This window comes from Perca fluviatilis, chromosome 6 (assembly GCF_010015445.1).
Source record: "Perca fluviatilis chromosome 6, GENO_Pfluv_1.0, whole genome shotgun sequence".
NCBI classification, from domain to species: Eukaryota; Metazoa; Chordata; class Actinopteri; order Perciformes; family Percidae; genus Perca; species Perca fluviatilis.
In genome coordinates, this window is record NC_053117.1 from 36,440,809 (window position 1) to 36,463,336 (window position 22,528).

Genomic DNA, 22,528 nt, shown 5'->3' on the forward strand with positions numbered 1-22,528 from the left:
TATGTTATCTGTGTTTTAGATAGACGTAGGCCATATTACCATTTCTAAGTAAGCCCTACGTAGCATTTCATTTTAGCTGTGACTTCAGAATCAATTTGGAACGATGGTGTCCATATTTCCCAGTCACCTGAAAGTACCTGAAAGCAACATCAGTCTGGTCCTGCGCTCTTTTCATCAGTCCCGGCCTGTGATTGGTCCAGTGTACCATCACTCAATCCTGTGAATGGACAATTCCAAAAAACGAATCGTGTTTCCTCTTAGCCAATCACAGCCCGGCTTTGCGATGACACCGTGGGATTCCGCGAAATTGTTTCTTGGAGTTGGGAGAAGTGCCGCTCGGCAAAATAGGACAAGTAGACGCATGTGTGGAGGGAGCGCACAGGAAGGCGGAATAAACGCAGCAACAATAGCTCACTCGGCAAAAACGGTGTGTTTTAATGACCCGGCATTTAGAAAAAGAGGATATATAGAGAGAAGGAGAGAGAGGAAGAGATTCTTACTGCTTGACTTTCCTGTCGGGGGTGTTTATTTAGGCTATATCTGCCCGCAACCTCAACAAGAAGACGCAGCCTTTGCGGGACAGTCACATTGAAGACGACACGTGTGGATGCTTAACCGCATGTTTCCCGGGAGGACTGCGGTCTGATTTCTTTTTGTCGACACATTGTTGGATTGCTTTTTTGTGTATATATAGCTACTGTTGCTTTTCTCCACTCGGATGATGTCAGAGGTTGATGTCTCCGCAGACTGTGACCCCAGCAGCAGCAGCCGCCCGCCGGGCCGGACAGAGGACCCGCTGAAAGAGAACCAGGAGAACAGGACTTTACTGATGGTGGCAATGGTGCTGTTGGACCTGAACAAATACAACCCTAACGCCATCGGCGCTGGAGACGGCAGATGTCTCGGCGGCTGCGACGTAGGCGCGCAGGAGAAGTTGGAGCAGCGGGGGGGTTGCCGGTTGGATGCCGGCGGGGACAGCCGGGGCTCGGTTGCACCCAAACAGTCCCGGAGCAAGAAGGCGGCGGCGGTGAGACAGGAGTCTCCTGAGAAGAGACACTGCTGTCCTTTTACTGGCTGTGGGAAGATGTACGGGAAGTCGTCCCACCTTAAAGCCCACCTAAGGGTGCACACCGGTAAGTGGAAGAGGCTCTGCTGGCTGGAGGCACACATGCACACGCCGATTACGGGCTTCGATTCTGTTGACGGCAGGGAAAACCGCCCTGCGTCACTTCTTGCCATCATTTTTATTAAAATTTCAGACGCATATGTTGACATCACTGGGCTACGCTGCAGGAAAAGAGTGACGTAACACTCTGTGAACAATTTGGAATCACTGTAAGAGAAGATATATAACCATGTGTGTAATGTGACATGTGTAATGTGACATGTGGGGTGTCATAACACATTATAGGAAAGGTGGTCCCATGAATTTGCCCCTGCTGGGGGCGTGACTGACCGGCCCATATCGGGCCAGAGAGGCTAAGGGAGGGTGGGGGGGGCTTGTGTTAACACCCACAATGCGATCTGGGAACACCGCGTGCCGCCGCCCTTATTTGTGTTGCACGGTAGATTGTTCAGGTGGTAGCGTAAATCATCCTGGGCCACAATGGCGCATATGATGTTTATCTAACTGACGTCTCGAAGGATTGTCACTGTTATAGGAATCGCGTGTTATCTTCTGTTTTTTGTAAATATGCATCACACGTTTTGTAATAATATAGCGAGCATCAGTGTCTAACGCATGTCGACACTTGTATGATTCACATGATGCAGGACACTGCGACACCTTATGTTCTTGTCCGGAGACAACTCTCCCTGCAACAATAAAAAAAACAAAAAAAAAAACATTTCCGTATACGTCATCCACCCCCCTGCACTCCCCTCTCTTTTGGTTGTAAACAAGGGCAGGCATGTGGTTCAGTGGAGCACATGTTGGAGGAGGAGGAGGAGGAGGAGGAAGAGGCAGCCATCATTTTTTTTTCTGTCTTATTATGACTCACCATTTCTCAATCAAGATGTTCTGTTATTGAAAATGATTATAATGGATTAAAAAAAAAGTCTTTTTGTGAAGGTTGTACTCTTTCTCCTTGTCTTGTGGTGTTTCTGTGGTCGGCCCTCCCTCTTGAAATGGTTAAAAAAAATCAACATGATAGTTTTAAATAAAAATATGATTTAGGAAGGCTGTATGGTGTGTGCACCAATGTCTTTTTTTCAGGGTCCTGTAGACCCCAGGCTATGCTTAACAGCTCAAAAAACATACATACGTTTTTGTTTTATCAACTTGATTCTTTTGAACTGATGACATGATTTTGAGATTCTGATTTTCAGGAAAAAAAATGATGCATTACTTTGTTTGGGTGCTCAGAGACCCTGCTCTAAAACGTTTATCAGTGTTTTTTGACCCCAACGGCGCCTTCCAGGCAGCGCTGCCTGGAAGGCGCCGTTGGGAGGCACTGCAGGGTTAAGGTTAAGGTTAGGTTTAGGTGCCTTGAAGGCAGCGGTCACAGCGCTGCCTGGAAGGAGCAGTTGGGGGAAAAAAACACCATTGAGCCTCTAAAACATGGTTAAAATACAACTGATTGACGTATAAAAGAAGCAATTGCAATTTGCAATTATTATTTATTTTGTTTACACATAAAGCAGTGGGGACTGCGGGTTCTCAAACAATGAGGAAGAAAAGCCTAAATCACCAAAACACAGGGGTTAAGGTTGGAGCTTATTAAATAAATGCAAGCTCAGGGAAGTCCTTAAAAGTGTAGTAATACAAAACGTGTGTGTGTGTGTGTGTGTGTGTGTGTGTGTGTGTGTGTGTGTGTGTGTGTGTGTTTCCTCAGGTGAGCGCCCCTTCGAGTGCACCTGGCCAGACTGTGGCAAGAAGTTCTCCAGGTCAGACGAGCTGACGCGTCACTACCGCACACACACGGGCGAGAAGCGCTTCAACTGTCCAATGTGTGACAAGTGCTTCATCAGGAGCGACCACCTGACTAAACATGCCCGGAGACACGCAGGCTTCCATCCCAGCATGCTCCAGGGCTCCAGTGCGGCCAAGAGACGCCGCATGTCCGTGTCCTCATCTGACTCTGGAGACCAAAGCCCCGTCGGGGTGTGAGACACGACTGCTGTACATACGTAAAGGTACAGGCAGTAGATAACAGAGGCACACAAAAACATAGACACGCCCAAATGTGTGGTGCGTGCACCTTTTTACACAAATCCCGTCAAATGAAAAATCAACTCAACCAGCCAAAACCAATTTTTTAAAACGTTCTATGCATGTAACACTGTGCAACAGCAAACAGACACAGTTTGAACCTGAGTGTAATCAAACTAAAACTAGACCCTTCTTATTCCCTGAGGTGATTAGTATTTATTCAGGGTTATTCAGGCTACATCTACATCACTACAGTTTGGTTTAAACAAAAACTAATATTTGTTGCTACGTTTACGCCTCGCGTCCACAATGTTTATGTACACACAGTATATAGTTTTCATTAACACTACATGTGTTCACCTTGCATCACAGACATCATTTGCAGGTGAAGGCAACGACAAGAAAGCAAATCCTAACTGAGATATTCCTCGTGGGTCAAGAAGTTTTGGGGACAGTCCTTATAGTCAATATTGATTCACATACATTTCGTACTTGTACAGTTATTTTTATGTAGATAGATTAAGCAGATTGAAAGTTCCGTTGGATGATGTACTCAGTATACTCTGGTTAAGTGTTCTTAGAGAGTAACAAGACAAAGTTATAATATAGAGAATTAAAGAGCTTGGGTATTTAAAGCTTTAGTGCGTAACTTTTTGCTGTTAATGAACGTCCGTTACATTCAAGTGTTTCTCAGTGTGGCTATGTTCAGAAGATTGTGGCGTCCGGCGACTTTCCCTACTAGCAACTGTGAGGGGGAGGGGTGGGGGCGCGTGCACGATCACGGAAAGGCTTGTATCACATGGATGCGCCGACAGTGTAGCTGTCATTACTTACTATAGAATTCCTCTTGGGGGAGACAGAAACTACGCACTATAGCTTTAACTTCATATTTTTAAAGCCTTTTAAAAGGTAAAAGGTTACTTTTTCACTTGCAGTCGAAAGACTTTTCGATGTCAAGACCGTAATGATTCATGCTAAGTTTATGTTTTGTTAACCTCAAACAAGGACGACTGTGCCTTGTCCAAGGGTTTTGTAGCAGAGAATAATATACATTTTTTGGAAATACTACCTGAATAAACACTGTCAGATTCTTCTTCATGTCGAGTTTCAGTAATACGTGGAGTGTCCCTTATGCCAACAGTGCTAGTTGCTGTGCATTGAACTTGTGTTTACTCTGTTTACTGGACTGAATTGTATCAGGGAATAATGTGAAGCATGGCCATTTCAATCAAAAGTCCTCCCCCTGGTGGTGACATGGAAGCACAACATTTCTCACAAAAGAATGTCATACAAATGTATTATTTTCCGCATTTTGACGCAGACTCTGTTGATTAGTTTGATTGTGAATCAATTATTTCCATCATGTAGCATTACAGTTTGTATGTATTTGTTTGGTACAATGTATTTGTTTTATTTGTCTGGTAATCTTTTATAATATTCCTAATGGGGTGAGAGGTTTTATTCGTCCACTTTAAGAGCTAGAAACATTATTGATGTCATTAGTTATCTTTTTATACTTGCCACATAATGCATTAAAACGTCCAGATAGATTTTAAAGGTAGGTGTAGTTAAGCTCGTAGGGACACAAACTACAGAAATTTATAAAAGTGAAATAACGTTTTTCGTTCCTGTGCATTATGTCAGCTGTGATTATATGTTGGTGCCTTTCAGGTCGAAGCCCTTACTTCTGATGCTACTGTACTGTAATCAAGGACTGTCATGGCAGACCCTATGCTATCCCAGTTTACACAGCTGTGTAATAATTACTGCTCAAACGTTTTAACATTAAAATTGTTTTTCTTTCTAAACGTTTGCTCATTATTTCTGTCCCAAATCACACAACCATATCACACACACTTGTACTTCACACCTTTTTTATAAATGAAGCGCTGCACTTCTTTAATGCTGATGAAAAAGTGCAAAAACGGTGCAACAACAAAAACAGTAAGGTAGGACAGGGATTGCTCCATTAGCTTTGTGTTTATTTATAGTTTTCATACACTGCACATAACAATAACATTGTTAAATACTGTAATGGAAGTGTTTACGTACATTACAAGAAAATCATTTAAAAAAAAAAAAAAGGAAAACGAAAGAAAAACAGTTATCACCTGTGTCTATGTTAAAAAAGCATAACTTCATAGACCGCAAATGCTTTTCAAATCAAGTCAATGATCCATATGGCAATAAATACACACGTCTTCTAAACTTCTCTGTACTTAAGGCATACTCTAATTGCAAATGATCAACTGATTTAAGGGAGGGAGGGAGGGAGTCATAAATGAAGGATATTAGTGCTCCGGGTCAATGATGCTCGATGTTGCCATTACAAAACACTTTCCAACCCATTAGTCAACAGAGACGAATAAATGCCATCTTTCTCCTTATGTTGGCGTTGTATGTCTATCTGTCTGCATGCATGTGCATGTTTGTGTGTGCGCGCGTGTGAAAGATGAGAAAGGTTATATCTTTCTGCGTTCTTGACCTGTGTGCTCTCTTGATGATCGGTGGTGGGAAGAAAGGAATGGCTAGGGAGGAGCGTCCAGTGATCGAGAAAAGATATAAGACATCAGTGTGTGCTAAAAATAAAATCTATCTAAAGGTCCCTTTGGCCTTGATAATATGTCAATCATGTGAGCGTCATGTGTTAAGAGTGTCGGTGCAACGACATGTAATCTTCCCTTTTGACACAGTTCATTTCAGATAAGACACTGTCACTGCTATGCAGGAAAGAGTACACAGATATGTTCCCAAAAATAAAACAAATCAAAATGTGCAAATTCAAAAGGATACAAGTCAAGCTAGTGCCACAACAGTAGCATGTGATTGCACAATAGAAATAGGGCAAAGGTAAAATGTGCAACAAGCTACTTACTTATTTTTTTTTTCTCCATTCAATTACTCAGTCCAGTGCTCTTCATGCAATTTGTTCCTCAGCCATTCATGTTCATACATTCATCCCTAAACTCTGTACTGAAACATCTCAAGCCAGTAGGGCAAAGAAAGCAAAAGTGTTGAGGGTGGTGTGAATGAGTGCAACGACCTGGCCTGTGCTACATAACAACCCCGTACAGTACAATACATACGGCACCGGATAGCTTCTATTTAGGGATCCCGAGACCGCAGTCTTCTGAAATATCTCCACATCAACACATACAATCATACTTATCCCTAGGGCTTGAAAAAGCATTTAAATTAAAACTAACAAACAAAGACAAAACCTGGAAAAATGCTAAAAATGCAACCCAGAATTCCGGCAGCGGTTATGATGTGTCTTATTCTTTAGGGAAATGGAATTCACTTTATAGCATCAACTGGCCGTCTGTTTTCTGTCCACTAATATCAGTGTGTTACGTTACATCATGTTCCCCAGGAGAAGGGCTCTCAAACACGAGTGCACGTCCTACCATAGGAGGAAACCACCGCTTATGCTCATATTTTAAACACATAATTCAATATTTTCAAATGTGTTCCTTCCCCTAGACTTTTGTTGAACCTAACAAGCTTCCTGTTAATTTGATTATTTTGTCACTGTCGTTATCGTCGTAGCACTTAACTGTCGTTACAATACTCTACCAATGCTTCACTGTCACCACTGTGGCGGCGAAGTAAACTCACAGCAGATGAAGATTGGGGGTTACATTGTGTGGAGAGGGGGGAGAGGCAGAAGGTCAGAGGGTGGGGTTACTGTATTTGACAGGTGGTGGAGGAGGTTGCCTGGCAGCACATGCAGGTGGGGTTGACGGATTTGGGCGGGATCAGATCCAGGTCCTCGTCGTCGGGGATCTCGTCAAGGCGGTAGCCATCTTTCAGCAGCTGGATGTTCAGATCCTGATTGATTTGCTGGAGAAAAGAAGGATAGACAGAGGATGTATTTATTTATTTTTTAAAGCGCCCATATTATGCTCATTTTCATAACTGTATTTTAAGGTTTTACCAAAATAGGTTTACATGGTTTAATTTTCAAAAAACACCATATTGTTGTTGTACTGCACAGCTCTCTCTCACTGCTGCAGATCCTCTTTTCACCTGGTTTCTGTTTTAGCTACAGAGTGAGACCTCTTATCATCTTCTTCTTCTGTACTATCTTTGATTGCACTCGCACATGCGCAGTAGCTCAGATGTAGAGCATGTCAGCTAGCTAACTCTAGAGACAGTAAAAGAAAGGCTGTTTCTCCAACTTTGGTCAGTTCCAAGGCAGGATTAGCTGGGAGACTTCTAAATGAGGGCGCACATGTAAGTAGTTCTTTTGTAGATTATGGTTAACTTGTGTGTGTTGTAGCAGTGCTTTGCTATTGAGAACGACGTAGAATGCTAGCGTTAGCGTTAGCCGGCTAACGCTAACGCTACGAGCTAACGGTTGCGGTTAGCCAGCTCATTTTGGACTGTGACGTCACAGTCCGAGGCCGATTTTGAACAGCTCACCAGGAGACTGAAGGCAGGACACATTCAGAAACCGTATCTCACTCAAAACAGCATGGATGGATTTTTTTCAAAGTTTGTATGTGTGTGGAAGCACCAGAGACACAAAAGAACACCCCAAATCCCAGAAAAAGTGTTTTTTTCATAATATGGGCACTTTAAGATTATTTTTTGGGGCTTTTTTCCATTTATTTCAGAGTGACAATGGATAGGTGGTAAAGGTGGGAGAGAGATGGGGGATGACACGCAGCAAAGGGCCGCAGGTCGGACCCGAACCCGGGCTGCTGCAAAGGCCTCAGCCTACATGGGGCGCACGCTCTCACTGGGTGAGCTGGAGGTCGCTCCAGACAGAGGATGTTTGATGGGGTTTGAGCATAGACCGTAAAAAACCAGAGTCTGCGCAGCAGTGATCAGGCCGTGGAGCCGTGGTATCAAAGTCACGCCCATACACCCGCCTGACCAGGGGCGTAGCCGTAATTTCCAAAGTGAGGGGGACAGATTGTTCATGAGGAGGATTTTTATTGAAAAGATCCTCTCCCATTTGTCTCACCAAATCGCGGATTCCAAGATACAGCTGAAGATCGTCGGGTTCGGACTTAATTTCTATCATTTTACACTGGCTCGGGCTTGCGCGGTAAATGAGCGGTCAGGTGATGCGTTTCGATTAGCGCGAAAATGGATGCTGAGGAAGTGAAACGGAGGCTGGCCTCTGGCGATTACGTTATGTTCTCAATGCTGGAGTTCATGTGTAGAGCCCCTGGTGATACTTGGAGCAAAGTTTCCTGTTGTGTCGAGTCTTCTTAGTGTTTTAAAAATAGTGATTTTGATGCGATCATAGTAGTGCCCCTAGCTCTCCCATTCAAAAGACCATTTGACTGAAAACAAGAAAACAGTAAATCCTAAAAGTGGCACTTCCGTCCTAATTATGCTTTTAAATGAAAGTTTGACTCGGGTACATTCACAAAAAGATCCTAAGTTGCATTTTGGCGAGAGTTGTGCTTTAACCCCTGCGTTTCCAAACCCAAGTACCGCGATCCAGAAACAGGCAACAGAGCTAACTAAAGTAGGTCATCAGTATGCAGTGTTTGGAGTGACGCGTTACAAAAGTAACGCAATTAGAGTAAAAAACTGAAAAAAAGTCTGTGAGTGTTATTTCCTGTTGCTGGAATTCGATGGTTGAGATGACTGCAGAGACAGATACATTTGCAAGATGGACATAAGCCTACTCCCATTATTTTCAGGAGTCATTACGCTGGGTTGAAGCGAGGTGCTGTCCTGTCACCGTTGCCGTGATCAGAGCCAGAACCAGAGACGGTACGGACAACATCTGTGTCCAGTCTGTGCGGTTAGCAGTGTTAGCAGCTGACAGATATAAACATGTCGGGAATTAACGTTTAGGCTTGCTACACGTTATAGCATTACATTTTTACTAGCGGTGGAAAGTAACTATACTGTACTTCAATACAATTGTAGGGTACTTTTAATAGAATCATTTCATTTTCTCCTACTTTATACTTCTACTCCACTACAATTCAGAGTCAATGAGGCATATTGTACGTTTTACTTAACTATTTATTTTATAACTTTAGTTGCTTTGCAGATTCAAATTAATAATATAAAATATTATGAATAAATTATGATGTAAGCCTATTAAAGTGGATAAAGATGAGACTTTGTTGACCCCGTGGTGAAATTCACAAGCTACCTGCCAAGTCATACTTCTGCGGTTATTTTGGTTACTCAAAAGTATCGCAAAAGTAGTATAAAGCATTACAATTCAGAGACAGTAATGTTGTAATATAACTAATTACTCTAAAATGACAGTAACTAGTCATCTATAATGTATTACATTTTGGAAGTAACTTGCCCAACACTGTCAGTATGTGAATCACTCCATCATTAATAGCTACTCTATCTGCATGTGGTGTGTACTGTTCTTCTGCCAGACCCTATCCCGGGCGGTCCAGACATTTTGTTGCATAAAACTTTGGGCTTGTTTGGGTTCAGGTTTGCTGATTTTTTTATTGTATTCTTCCATGTCTGTCACATGTTGCAAGTAGATACACAATGCCCAGAACAAAGGAGCCAGAGTGTAACTAATTTATTAAATTAGCCTGGTGAGCCAGCAGTCAATAATAAAACTTCTGTTCAAATTCAGGTCTCAGTTAGGTTTAATCAAGTTGGGTCTCAGTTTTAAGTCCAAACTCTAGTATTGTGTTCCTGTTACTGTTATAACCAGCTAGCTAACATGACTAAAAAATAAATAGAAATAAAACATTCGTGGTGCTTAAAGAAATCGTTTGACTTTTTGGGACATACGCCCATTCACTTTCTGGCTGAGAGTTAGCCGAGAAGATGGATACCACTCTCATGTCTGTACCATAAATATGAAGCTACAGCCAGCAGCTGGTTAGCTTAGCTTAGCACAAAGACTGGATACAGGGGAAACAGCTAGCCTGGCTCTTTTCAAAGGTAACAGAATCTGCCTACCTTTCAAACACACTACTTGACACGTTGTATCCTGTTTGCTTTATCCATAAAAAAGAAGAAGAAAAAGATGTGTATTGACAAAAATCTTTCCTCTGACTTATTCAGATTTAGGCAATATATACAACTTATATCAAGTTTTTTTTTTTAAGCTCGTGACTTGTGAGGCTGGGTAACCATGGCAAACCCTTTCACAGATGGCTGTAAGGATCATCACTTGGACCGTTGTCATTACAGTAATGTGATGACTACTACTGTCCTGCTGTGATTTCTTTTTCAGCAAAACAATGCCTTTGTTTGCATGCAAAACAGAAGCAATGTCTTCAAAATCCATTCATCTTTTTAAGTAATAATTGTCTAGTCTCCTGTAGATAACCTGCATACTGTAATGTACTGCATCAACAACAACCACAATTCCCTACGTAGTCAGCTACAGTCCAATCATACTGTTGCCACGGTGCAGTGCCTGCTCACAACTTGCTGTTGTTAGCCAGTACAAAGAAAGAGGAGACAATGGGTTACACAATAACATTTACTGTATAATAGCTAATTATTTCTACATAAGAATAGTCAGAAACAGATAATGGATGTATAGGGTGAGAACGAGGATTGCTCCTGTCTGTAATTTGCACTTAAATTGGCAGAAGCAGCGTTGAAAACCGGATTTCCAGGAGCAGACACCCAGCGATGACATTTCATTCGATTCCCCGCTTTTTGTCTCATGCACATTTGTGTGCAGGTTTGTCTGCAATGTAACGACGCGCTTGTAGCGGGCACACACGCCTTCAGAAATGACATGGATGAGCAAGATTGATACAAATGGGTTGGCTTAAATAGGCCTGGCTCTTGGCCTTTTGACAATGATGGGGAAATGGAGGGAAGAAAGCGAGGGAGGAAGTGAATGAGAGAGTAAACGTGAGGCAAAGAAGCAGATATTTATGCTCTCTCACATATCTCACCTCAGCGGAGGAGTATCCCGACGATGAGTATCTGGACATGTCAAAATCATCATCACTGAAACAAACAAAAACCATAAGTTAGCTTATCATTTCTGTGTTTATGGCGCTTATGTGGCAAGAAGTGTATTCGTGTGTGTGAGTTCACCTGTCTGTGTCTAGGGCCACCAAGGGCTTCTCATCTGGGCTCTGGTCTAAAGAGGAATAACCTTTATTGGGCACAACCAACCTGCAGGGAGGGAACAGATAGAGATAAAGAGAGAGAGAGAGAGAGAGAGAGAGAGAGAGAGAGAGAGAGAGAGAGAGAGAGAGAGAGAGAGAGAGAGAGAGAGAGAGAGGAAATGATCAGATGAGCAGAACAAGGGCGTAACAGAATATGACAGGAAAAGGTGGAGGAGGGAAAACAGATTCACAAACAGGAAGCGGTGAGTAAGACTGGCAGAGATGCTGAAAGAAAAGGAAGGCGGGCCAGGAGGTGACATCACAGCTGAACTACAGTGACAACAGAAGCATGAAAGAGGTCTAATTTGTAACTTGGACATCTTACACGCCCTAAATCAATACAACTATTCTCTTCCCGCCTCGCTGACAGACAGAGATAATGGACATACTGTAAATAATAATATGAATCTTGTCAAGCCCATGAAAACATGTTTCTGATCTTACAAGGGAACAAGGGAATTTCCCCAGTGTGGGATTTATAAAGTCTATCTTATTTAATTTGATCTTGTTTTGTGGCTTTTTTGTGTTGCTTCTCAAAATACATCATTACATACTGTGCAGCATTTGTACACTAACAGCTAGTACAGAGTTGAACAACTACTTCATTTTGATCTTATTTTAATAAATTAGCCTGTATGTGATCTGCTGTCAGTAGATAATCAAAACAATGCAATACTACACCAGAATAAGGACTTAAAGGTTCCATATATGTAAAAAGTGAAATTTCCATATCTTTTTTTTATTATAAAGCAAGTGGAGGTGCTATATAAATACTGTGACAGAATCAAAACCACAGAGAAATGCACACAGCTTGTATTCAGAAACTGAGCCTTTAAACAAGCAGTCAAGACTTCTGTACGGTTGTGATGTCACAACTATACTATATATAGGTAGAAAGTTCCGCTACAGTGCCGCTACAGTCATTCCCCGGCTGCAATGACGGTGCAGAGACTCAGAGAGCACAGATGTGGAAGACTCAGAAACGCTGACCAATCGGTGAATACAGGTATATTCAGACAGATAGTATGATGAAAATAATGTGTTTTTGAACATTAAAGCATGTAAACATGTTCCAGTAGAAACCTAGAATACAAGTATGAATCTAGAAATGAGCATGATATGGGACCTTTAACTTGAGTTTATCACTAAAACAAAAGACGTTTTATTGACTGTAATCGCTCAGAATAAGGTTTCTGCAGGTTTCAACAAGTCAAATTTAAGACTTTTTAAGACCTTTTTGAATGGAATTTAAGACCCATATCACGACATTAAAGTACAACGAAATGCACAAATGTACTTGCAAAGTAAATAAAATTATTAAAATTGAATAAAAGGAGTAATAATGATCTGTACATACACAGCCAATTATATTTGGATGAGCGAAAGAAAGAACTACAACACCACAGAATTAAAAAAAACATTTCAGTGAGCATTAGAGGAAGCGTTACGGAGACGAAGTAAAATTAAGACCGGTTTAAAATGATTTAAGAACACAATACTTCAGGGAATTTAAGACTTTTTAAGGCCTAATATTTAGATTCACAAATTTTAGACTTTTTAAGACCTGCGGAAACCCTGCAGAAAGACACCAGCCACCATCTCATTTTATTCACCAAACCGAGACCACAGCGCTCACTTCTTACCGCGTTCTGGCCATGACGTTGTTCTTCTTGGGCTGCTGGTTGACTGGACTACCTACAGCGTTGCCGTTCTTCAATGAGCCCTTCCTAGCCAGCTCTCTCTGTTTCTCTGCGCACACACACACACACACACACACACACACACACACACACACACACACACACACACACAAGGTTGAACTAATGTCAGTGTCATCTACTTGTAAGATACCTTCAATTCAATGTTGCAATTTGCTTGTTATAATATTCCCAAATAAACCAGGGCGTTACTGACAGAAAATATACAATTTCTTAAGTTTCTGTTGCATTTCTACTGCAAACTTTGTGGAAGTCTCCTCGGGTTATCAAATTTACTTTAAAGAAGAAATGAGTCAGGAAGTGTGGTGATCAAGCAAGGGAATGTGGTCGAATTCTACTTGACTATGACCTATTTGTTTTCTGAACATGATGACAAACTCTAAGCTTTGCAGCACAGTACAAGACGGGAAATCAGATCAGTTTCTGTTTACTGACCAGAAAGTGATGATCACTGCTGAGGGGCTGAGGGGGTTGTTTAATTTATGTAATACGGTACAATACAAAAGCCACAAAGCATTAGAAAATACATTTAGAAACAACAGGCTCTCACCTCCCTTTTCTCCTTTTATTTTTGATTCTCATTACTTATCAACAGATGAAAAATAGGTAAACTAATGCTAGTAGTCTACTCTGAGCCAGTGGTGAACTAAAGTATAATACAGTGACAGTAGAAAATGTTGTGTCTAATTCATATTGTGCCACCAGTTAATGGCATTACACTTTTAATCCAGACACTAGATTCTTTTCCATCTCAAAAACACAAAGGCAAAGTGATGTGTTAACCTTCCTGTTGTCTTTGGGTCAAATCGGACCCATTTTCTAAGTTTCTACATCAGAAATTTGGGTTTCTTTCAACCAAATTGCCCAAAAGTCACACAGATAGTTTCATGAAATGCTCTTCACAAGTAAAAGTAAGGATCAGTTCAATACTATCATTGACTTTGGGGTGTTTTTAATACATTTTTGACTAAACTTTGACAGTCTGTGATTATCCATATACATCCCCTGATCTTAACTATCAGTCATAATAATGTATACTTTCTGCATTTTTTTAACTCTAAAATTAGATAAAATTTCAAAAAGGATACATGAGGTTTATTTACTATAAAATCCAAAAATGAGTTTAAAAATAGTGGTAACAAGTTGGTGTAAGTGTATACTGGTGGTAGTGGGGAAAAAAGCGCAGAAAATGTTGAAAAATGCCACAAAAACGTGTTAAAAAATGTGTTAATTTTGACATGGGAGGACAACACAAGGGTTAAACAAGCATGCATTAATAACGAGTATCCTCAGATTGTATTTTATAGACAGGAAATGTTATGACAGTGATTACATGTCATAAAAAGGCTGAACAACCAATGAGATGAATATGAAAATACTGTATAACTGGGGCCATTGTTGTTGTCTCACTTTCAACATGCAGGATAGATGTAGAATGAAATGAACTTCTAAAGCGGCTGACGTACTGCACATGTGGATGCCAGAGTTAGACTTAAAAAAAAACTACCTTTTCATGTCACTGAGTAGTTTACTCCTTCTGAATATTCTTGGTTCTTTATGACTTTGGCTAACAAAGTATTACAATAGGAGTAAAAGAAGAACGAGGCATTGTTGCTCACCACTTGACTCTGTCCAAGGTGCTGAAATGAACCTTTAAGGACCGTGGTTTTAAATAAACTCTAGAGACTCAAATTCCCAAACATAAAACAGACCGGAGTGGCTAATATTTTTTGCCGTAGATGTCAATTCACAAGCAGTAAACAGTAAAATGGATTAGAGCTGAAACACTTAGAAAATAACAATTAATTAGATGATTAAAAAGTAATTGACAATATAGAGTTGCAAAGTTTGATCGATTAGTTGTCAACTATTAAGTTAATCACAAATTTTTATGAAAAACAGTAAAGATTCTCTGATTCTAGCTCCTTAAATGTGAATATTTTTCTAGTTTCTTCTCTCCTCTGTGACAGTAAACTGAATATCTTTGAGTTGTGGACAAAACAAGACATTTGAGGACGTCATCTTGGGCTTTGGGAAACACGGACCAACTTTTTTCACTATTTTCTGACATTTTATAGACCAAACAACTAGTCCATTAATCCAGAAAAGAATTGACAGATTAATCGACAATGAAAACAATTGTTAGTTGCAGCCCTATGACAATAACTCTGATAATCAATCCATTGTTTTAGTTACTTTTCAAGCAAAAATGGCAAACTGTTTTGCTTGTTCCAGCTCCTAAAATGTGAAAATGTATTGCTTTTTTGTCTGTTATATATGCGTGTAAATAAATACTTCTCGGGGTATGGAACTGTTGTTCAGAAAAAATGCACCTTGGACTCTGAGAAGTTGTGACAGGCGTTATTTCATAAATACTGTAGATATCCTAAAATGGAGGAATATGGTACTTTTTAACCGATAATTTAGCAGCATAACAAGATTGATTAAAGGACAATAACACGTGTTCCGAGTCGACCGTTCTCTGGGATGTTTTCATGCTAATCGAATGTGACCAGTTTTAGCGCAAACCGCTAATTAGCTTATAACGCTAGTCGTTGGGGCATGCGAAAGTAAAAAGAAATTGCTATTTCTACACCACTAACAAGGCTCAAAATAGCACCACACTTCCACTGTAGCAGAATGAGGGTCCCTACATGTAAACCGAAGCATTGAGAAGTTTGTAAGCGTACGGACAGTTTAAAAAGATAGTTTAGAAAGACTGACAGACAGGTGCCATCTTGGGAAAACAGTCACGACCAGTCGAACGACAAACGCTGAGCAACCAGTAACATAGCTCAAGCACGGCGTTCCAGAATCTTACAGGATATGCTGGTTCCCACAGGCAGACACTTACTGTCGCTCTTACTCACCTATTTTCATCTGCAGGGGGGAGGGCTTGTAGTTGATGGTGACAGGTTCCCCCTCTCTGGTGTCGGAGTCCGCCTCTGAGGCTGTGGACGAGGCCGGGTCCTGGAGACAAACGGGAGGACGGTGTGGACAGAAAGATGAGCACAAATGTGCATCACTGAGGCATTAATGAATAATTCATGTATTTTTTGCAATGCATAACACACACACGTCTATGACCAGAGAATGTGAATAAAATAGTTCATAAATAGATTAAACATGGGAGCAATAGTCCCTCGCTACGGATGAAGCGTTATACAGATAGCTTGGTTCAAAACTTTTATATCCCCAACCGGCCCGTCAGACACCGCCTACCAAGAGCCTGGGTCTGTCTGGTTTCTTCCCAAGAGGGAGTTTTTCCTCGCCACTGTCGCACTGCTTGCTCTTGAGGGAATTACTGTAATTGCTGGAATTGTTGGGGCTTTGTAAATTATAGAGTGTGGTCTAGACCTACTCTATCTGTAAAGTGTCTCGAGATAACTCTTGTTATGATTTGATACTATAAATAAAATTGAATTGAAAATTGAATTGAATTGAAAACTATTCAGACTGAAACACACACTCTGTACTTCTCGAGAACTGGACAACATACGTCTTTGTTGGCAAACTAGGTTTGTTATAGCTACCTCCAACCGATAGAGATTGAAATTGTGAATCAACATAGACATTACACTATCAAATTTGAGACCAAAATCTGGCCGCAGATACAGGACTCTGAAGGACTCACGAGTTTTGTCCCTTCTGCCATAGCACTCATTTAATTTCATTTCATTTATTATACAGGAAAATTTAAAAGCAACAATTAAGTTACAATAAACAGGCCTGACTTAGTTTAAAAACTGGATTACAGCAGGTTCCTGTTCTGCAGCAACATAGAGCAATGAACACAATTTCGGCACATTTATACAGGACATCATTATTGACTAGACAGATACAAACAAATTAAACATTAAATACGGAAAAACAAGACTAAAAACAATACATGAACAATCAGTGTGTGCAAGTACTGCTGAACAAACATCTCGCTGACCTTTTATAGATCCAGTGTCGTTGTAAATGTTCTTGTTTCTATGTGTCTATACAGTACCTGTCTTTATGTTATCTGTTGATGAATTTGTCTGTATTTTGCCAAGTGCATGAAACAGACAAATTTCCCCCACAGGATCATCTATCTATCTATCTATCTATCTATCTATCTATCTATCTATCTATCTATCTATCTATCTATCTATCTATCTATCTATCCTAAGTGAATGCAAGTTATTGAACTTATAGTGATCCATTATTTGTTCAAGTTGCTCTAGGACCATTTGGGGGACGCCTGGAAGTCCCCGGATCCCACTTTGGGGAAACATCCTTAGGAGAAAAAAAAAGTGGTCACATGACGCACGGGGATGAATGAAGGCATGGGGACGCCTGGAGACAACAGGTCAGACTGCTTTGGGTCTAGTCTGGCTCTCTGGCGGCCCCGGCCGTGGGCAGAAGAGGCCGCCCTGCAGGCTGCAGTAACCCAGGGCCCCGCTAAAGGCCACGCAGCGCACCGCCAAATCATTTACGCAGATTTTTTATTTTTTATTTTATTTTATCAAAAGGTCGTGCTTTAACGGTAAATAGCCTACGAGCACATATTTGCGACGGAAGAGCGCTCACTAATCACGTGAAAGCGACACAAGTGGCGTTTAGCCGGAGCAACATGCTGCATGGATGCTGAGGATGAAGCAGTAGCAGCAGCAGCAGCAGCAGCGTTGGGATGGGATGCTTGTTTTCGCCAGACATGACGGATGCTGCTCACTACGCAGCAGACCGGACGCTGCTTGCATTAAACAGTTAACCAAAAACGTCCATCTATGAGCAAATAAATGACCCTTTGACACGTTACGCTGTCAGTTTGCCATTTTACTGTAGTCAGAAAAAAAACTTGACTAAACGGATCAGCCAATCTTACGCATGGCAGGTGATGATGTGTCGGGATCCCAGAGCATAACATTATGAATGGAAGGCCTCGTACACTAAACATCCCGGAATAACACTGGCATTAACAAAAACAAGACCAAAACACTGATCGATTATCAATCGGACTTACCAGCGGCTGCATCTCAGCCTGCATCTCCGCCTCCTGCACGGCACTCGGCACTTGGAATCTATCTATTTCTTCCATCATTTTGGCTGCGCGCCTCTTTTCCTCCCTTCCTCCTTGAAACTAATTAATCGGTAACCGGTCGTTTCGACGAGTTCTCGCCGAGATTGTGAGCGATCTCAGATTTGTAACAATCTCTGTAGTTCTCCGGTGGCGAGCTTCATCCCAGCAGGCAGTATGTCGACGGTGGTGTGACCAGTTGGGTGACGGTGACTTCACCACCCACTTCCGGGTAGGGTATCCCAAGCTATGGTCCGGGGACCCAGAAAGGGGCCTTTTAAAGAGGACCCAGCAAAGTTGAGTAATAAGTCAGTGGTGCATTCCCTCAAGTACTCTACTACTAAATTGCTAGATTATTTTATAGCATGGGAGATTTCAAAAACAGGATTAACCCTTGTGTTGTCCTCAGGTCAAATTTGACCCGTTTTCAAAGATTTTATATATCAGAAATATGGGTTTCTTAACAACCAAATTGCCCCAAAATAACCTGAATGCATGCATGTACGTTAGATAGAACCCATACAACATTCATTGCAGGTAAAATTAATACTTCCATTTCATAGCATTCGAAAAAAAAATGTTTAAGAGGTTTTAAAACATTATCGTAATTAAACTTTGACGTCTGTGATTCACTCAACATCCTCTTGATCTTAACTATTAGTAAAAGTAATTCATAATATTTGCTTTTTTAAACTAAAAAATGAGGTATGACGTCATTTAAATTAGGTTTATTGACCATGAATTAAAAAAAGCATTGAAAAGAGTGACAAAAACATTTCTTTGATGCAATTTGGTATTTGTTTTAAGTGTGTGTTTTTGTGTGTGTTGAAACTAGGGGTGGTGATGGCACAGTGGATATGACACATACCATTGGTGTGGGAGACCCAGGTTCAAATCCTACTGCGATCCATCAACCAATGTGTCACTGAGCAAGACACTTAACCCCTAGTTGCTCCAGAAGCGTGTGACCTCTGACATATATAGCAACTGTAAGTCGCTAAAATGTAATGTAATTAAACTTTCTATGCTGCTGTCTTGGCCAGGACTCCCTTGTAACAGATATTCTGAATCTCAATGGGAATATTCCTGGTAAAAAATTTTTTTAAGATGCAGTACATTATTTGCCTCATTTCAGATGCAAATAATGTAGTACTTAGTTCAGTTGATTACTTTAGTAAAATAATTGTTCACTTCTTAAACTGCATTGTAACTTTTATTCTTGTATTTGATCTGTTTTTACATTTTACTGAAGTTACTGAAGTTACAGTTTAAAATTGGAACTGTATGACAATCTGTAGGAGAAAATTCAAAAGCTACACAGCCATATGGAAAATGATCAAAATTAGCCCCACTTTTACCAGCTGCTTCAATCAATAATTATAATCCTATAATATAATATATTATTTTGAAATAGACAACTCTGCATACTGAGGACTTTTACTTTTGGTACTTCAAGTATATTTGGATGCTAATACTTCTGTACTTTTACTTAAGTACAATTTTGAATGCAGGACTTTTACTTCTAACAGAGTTTTACCCTGTGGTATTGTTTTACTCAAGCAAAAGGTTGTACTCCTTCCACCACTGGTAACAGAATATTGTCAGTGTACTTTGTAATGTGAGGAAATCGCTATAATATGGTACGACTATGTATGTGAGGCAACTTGTTCTTTTTGTTTGATCCTCTTTGTCTTGTCTTTTCTTTCTCTTTCACACTTTCCTCTCTGGAGTAACAGATAAGTCTTAAATTAAAGTTGAGTGAATAACTGGAGTCAAAGGATCAGAGGATTAAGCATCTCCGTCTACGTCCAAACGGATCCATTTGTAAATGACTCAACACGCTACTTCATATTCCAGGCCTATAGGTAGCGCTGTTTCTGCTACAGAAATTCACAAAAAAAGGAGAAGAAGAGGCCGAGCATGCGCATAAAGCAAGGGGGTAAGCGAGCCTCCGCAAAGCGTACCTCCTATGGCGCCATTTTGATGCTAACAAGCCATCACCTCCCGTTAGCATCCCACTTACTGCCATTCACTTTGGTGCCACTTTGACAGCGAATAACTTTACATCTGAAGCGTTTAAAGACGCTATTTGTCCATTGTTCATTTCTAAAGAAACACGACAATGTATAAAAGGCTCCATTACCTTGTATCTCACGTTATGGCTCCGTAGCAGACGTTTCTGTAAAAATAGGCTAACGATTGTGTCATAACCACACGACTTTATGTCGCATAGTAGAGGAATTACCGTATAGTACAGGAGAAGCTTGCAGGCAGTTTGGACTTACATTAGCTGTTTAAGTTGAATTACTAATGTTAACTAGCATTTTAGTTAGCAATAATTAGCCTTTGACTATGTTATCTCCTTACATATACCTACGCGAGATTTCTCTTGGCACAGCTACCAGAAGACTTACAACTTGCTCACATCACATCTACATCTTCGAGCTCAGTTGGAGGCTGCGCAGTAACGCTCAGCCATCACCAGAAAATTGCTTCTAATATCCTTCACTGGTCTCCGTCCAGAGCAACGGGATCTGTTGGTCCATTTTATATATGTCAATGGCATAAAGCTTGCGCGCGCTATACAAACAGACAGTAGAAGAAGAAACCAAACACAAGAAGAAGGAAGGAGCATAATATTTTGCCCTAGTAACCCTAATAGGCTCAATATCTTCTCCAGCAGGAACACAAGCATGTAGCCTGCCATTGTTGTTGCCGTTATGAGACGTAGTTGCGGGATAAGAGGTCGAAGGCTAGAGGTCGAGGTGTGTGGCGATGACATCATCGATACGCAAGTATGTGGCTTCGCTGTCCAAACGAAGACGCAAGGGCGGCGTTTTCGAATTTTTTCACCCTGGGACCAGGTTTCAAAAAAGTGCGTCTTCAGGCAGTGCGTTTACAGGATTCGTTTTGGACGATCAGCCAAAACGATGTAAAACGTGCGTTTATACCAAAAAGTGTCTCCGTGTGGATGGCCCCTAAATCTTCTTTAAAAGGAGTCTCTTTCTGCAGCCAGTGAAAGTGAGGTGCCCAGCCTTTGAGGTGTAACAGTTTCTCCACAAGTACTCCTCCCCACCCAAAATATAACAAGGAGAAGACCCCACACTTTTTCCTCTCTGTCACACACACACACACACACACACACACACACACACACACGACCACACACGCACACACACACGCACACACACACGCACACACACACACACACACACACACACACACACACACACACACACACACACACACACACACACACACACACACACACACACACACACACACACGCATACACACACATGCATGAAAACACTACATTCACAAACAACACGACATTGTGCCATGTTTTTCCTGCTCTTATTAACAGGACAAATCCTATACTCACATAATTGTCTCAAAAGAAATGTCAAAGGTGAGAACTTGCCTCGCTTTTTTGGTTCCTTTTTTTTTGTGTGTATAAATTAAATTCTCTTCTTGGCAGGAAATGCAGCGCCCAATGTGTGAACTCCAGTTGAAACCTTGCGGACCGGCGAACACACAAGACAAGTCTTTCATTACAAAAATACTAGACAGATCAGAAGCAGAGCGCTTAACAACCCATCATTCAGAAAGTCAATTAACAGTAGTCTTCATCCAGGAATTTTTAATTAAAACTGAATAAATTACTCAATCAAATGAGCAGCTTAAACCAATTAATTATAGTGCCAGAAATTAGTTGGACACACATCTTAACAAAACCAGCAGTAATATTTGTAATGGGGAATTGATTTCTAACATGCGTCTGTGATGTCTGTGAGTGCATGTAGGTCAGGGGTGTCAACCTCAACTTCACTAAGGGCCACACTGGAAAATAAGAATCACATCAAGGGCCAGACATGTTTAGTTTATTGATACGCTTTTATTTAATCAAAAAAGTCAAATATCTCTGACTGCATTATTGCATGTGTCATATAGTCTTCTTACTTACAGTTTGGTCGACATAAAGTCCTAAAGAAGTCAGGAAAAAGTTCCTCAGCCGTCATAGAAAAAAGCGCCCAAAAACTTCGGAAAAAGTGGCAAAAACGTTGGAAAAAGTGACAACAACGTTGGAAAAAGTTACAAATCGTCAAAAAAAAATGCCAACAACGTCAGAAAAAGCGACAAAAACTAGGTGGGCCAACATGTATTGTGAACCTAAATTAATATTTGGGCCGGATCATAATCTGCGAGGGGCCGGATTTGGCCTGCGGGCTTTGAGTTTGACACATGTGATGTAGGTCAAATTATAATCCAGTGTCTTTATTTTAAATTACAGTATATCATTTAGTTTTTTGAGGATCAATCAGTTGATGTGACTTTACTCAACCTCTGACCATTCAAGGAACCTCAGTGCAGCCGTGACAGCTCTCTGCCTCATCACCCAGCAACCTGTTTCCTATGAACAGCCGTGACCGAGGATATTCACTCAAGCTAATTTTGTACAATTAAGTGCAATTTCTAGGTACTTATACTTTACTTAAGAATACTTTACACTTCACTACATTTCAGA

General features: G+C 40.9%; 2 protein-coding genes across 2 annotated transcripts; one reads left to right on the forward strand and one right to left on the reverse strand.

The window, feature by feature from the left end:
- The first annotated feature begins 323 nt into the window (after positions 1 to 323).
- On the forward strand, positions 324 to 4,959 carry klf9 (Kruppel-like factor 9). Its single transcript, XM_039803317.1, has 2 exons — positions 324 to 1,133; positions 2,835 to 4,959. Exons 1-2 carry the CDS (start codon positions 719 to 721, stop codon positions 3,107 to 3,109), a joined length of 690 nt encoding a protein of 229 aa, XP_039659251.1. The 5' UTR covers positions 324 to 718; the 3' UTR covers positions 3,110 to 4,959.
- A 137-nt stretch (positions 4,960 to 5,096) lies between these two features.
- On the reverse strand, positions 5,097 to 18,229 carry fam219ab (family with sequence similarity 219 member Ab). The gene is made up of 6 exons (XM_039803318.1): positions 17,947 to 18,229; positions 15,827 to 15,926; positions 12,882 to 12,987; positions 11,165 to 11,245; positions 11,020 to 11,074; positions 5,097 to 6,994 (listed from the first exon to the last, which is right to left on the reverse strand). Exons 1-6 carry the CDS (start codon positions 18,022 to 18,024, stop codon positions 6,836 to 6,838), a joined length of 579 nt encoding a protein of 192 aa, XP_039659252.1. The 5' UTR covers positions 18,025 to 18,229; the 3' UTR covers positions 5,097 to 6,835.
- Between the last annotated feature and the right edge of the window lie 4,299 nt (positions 18,230 to 22,528).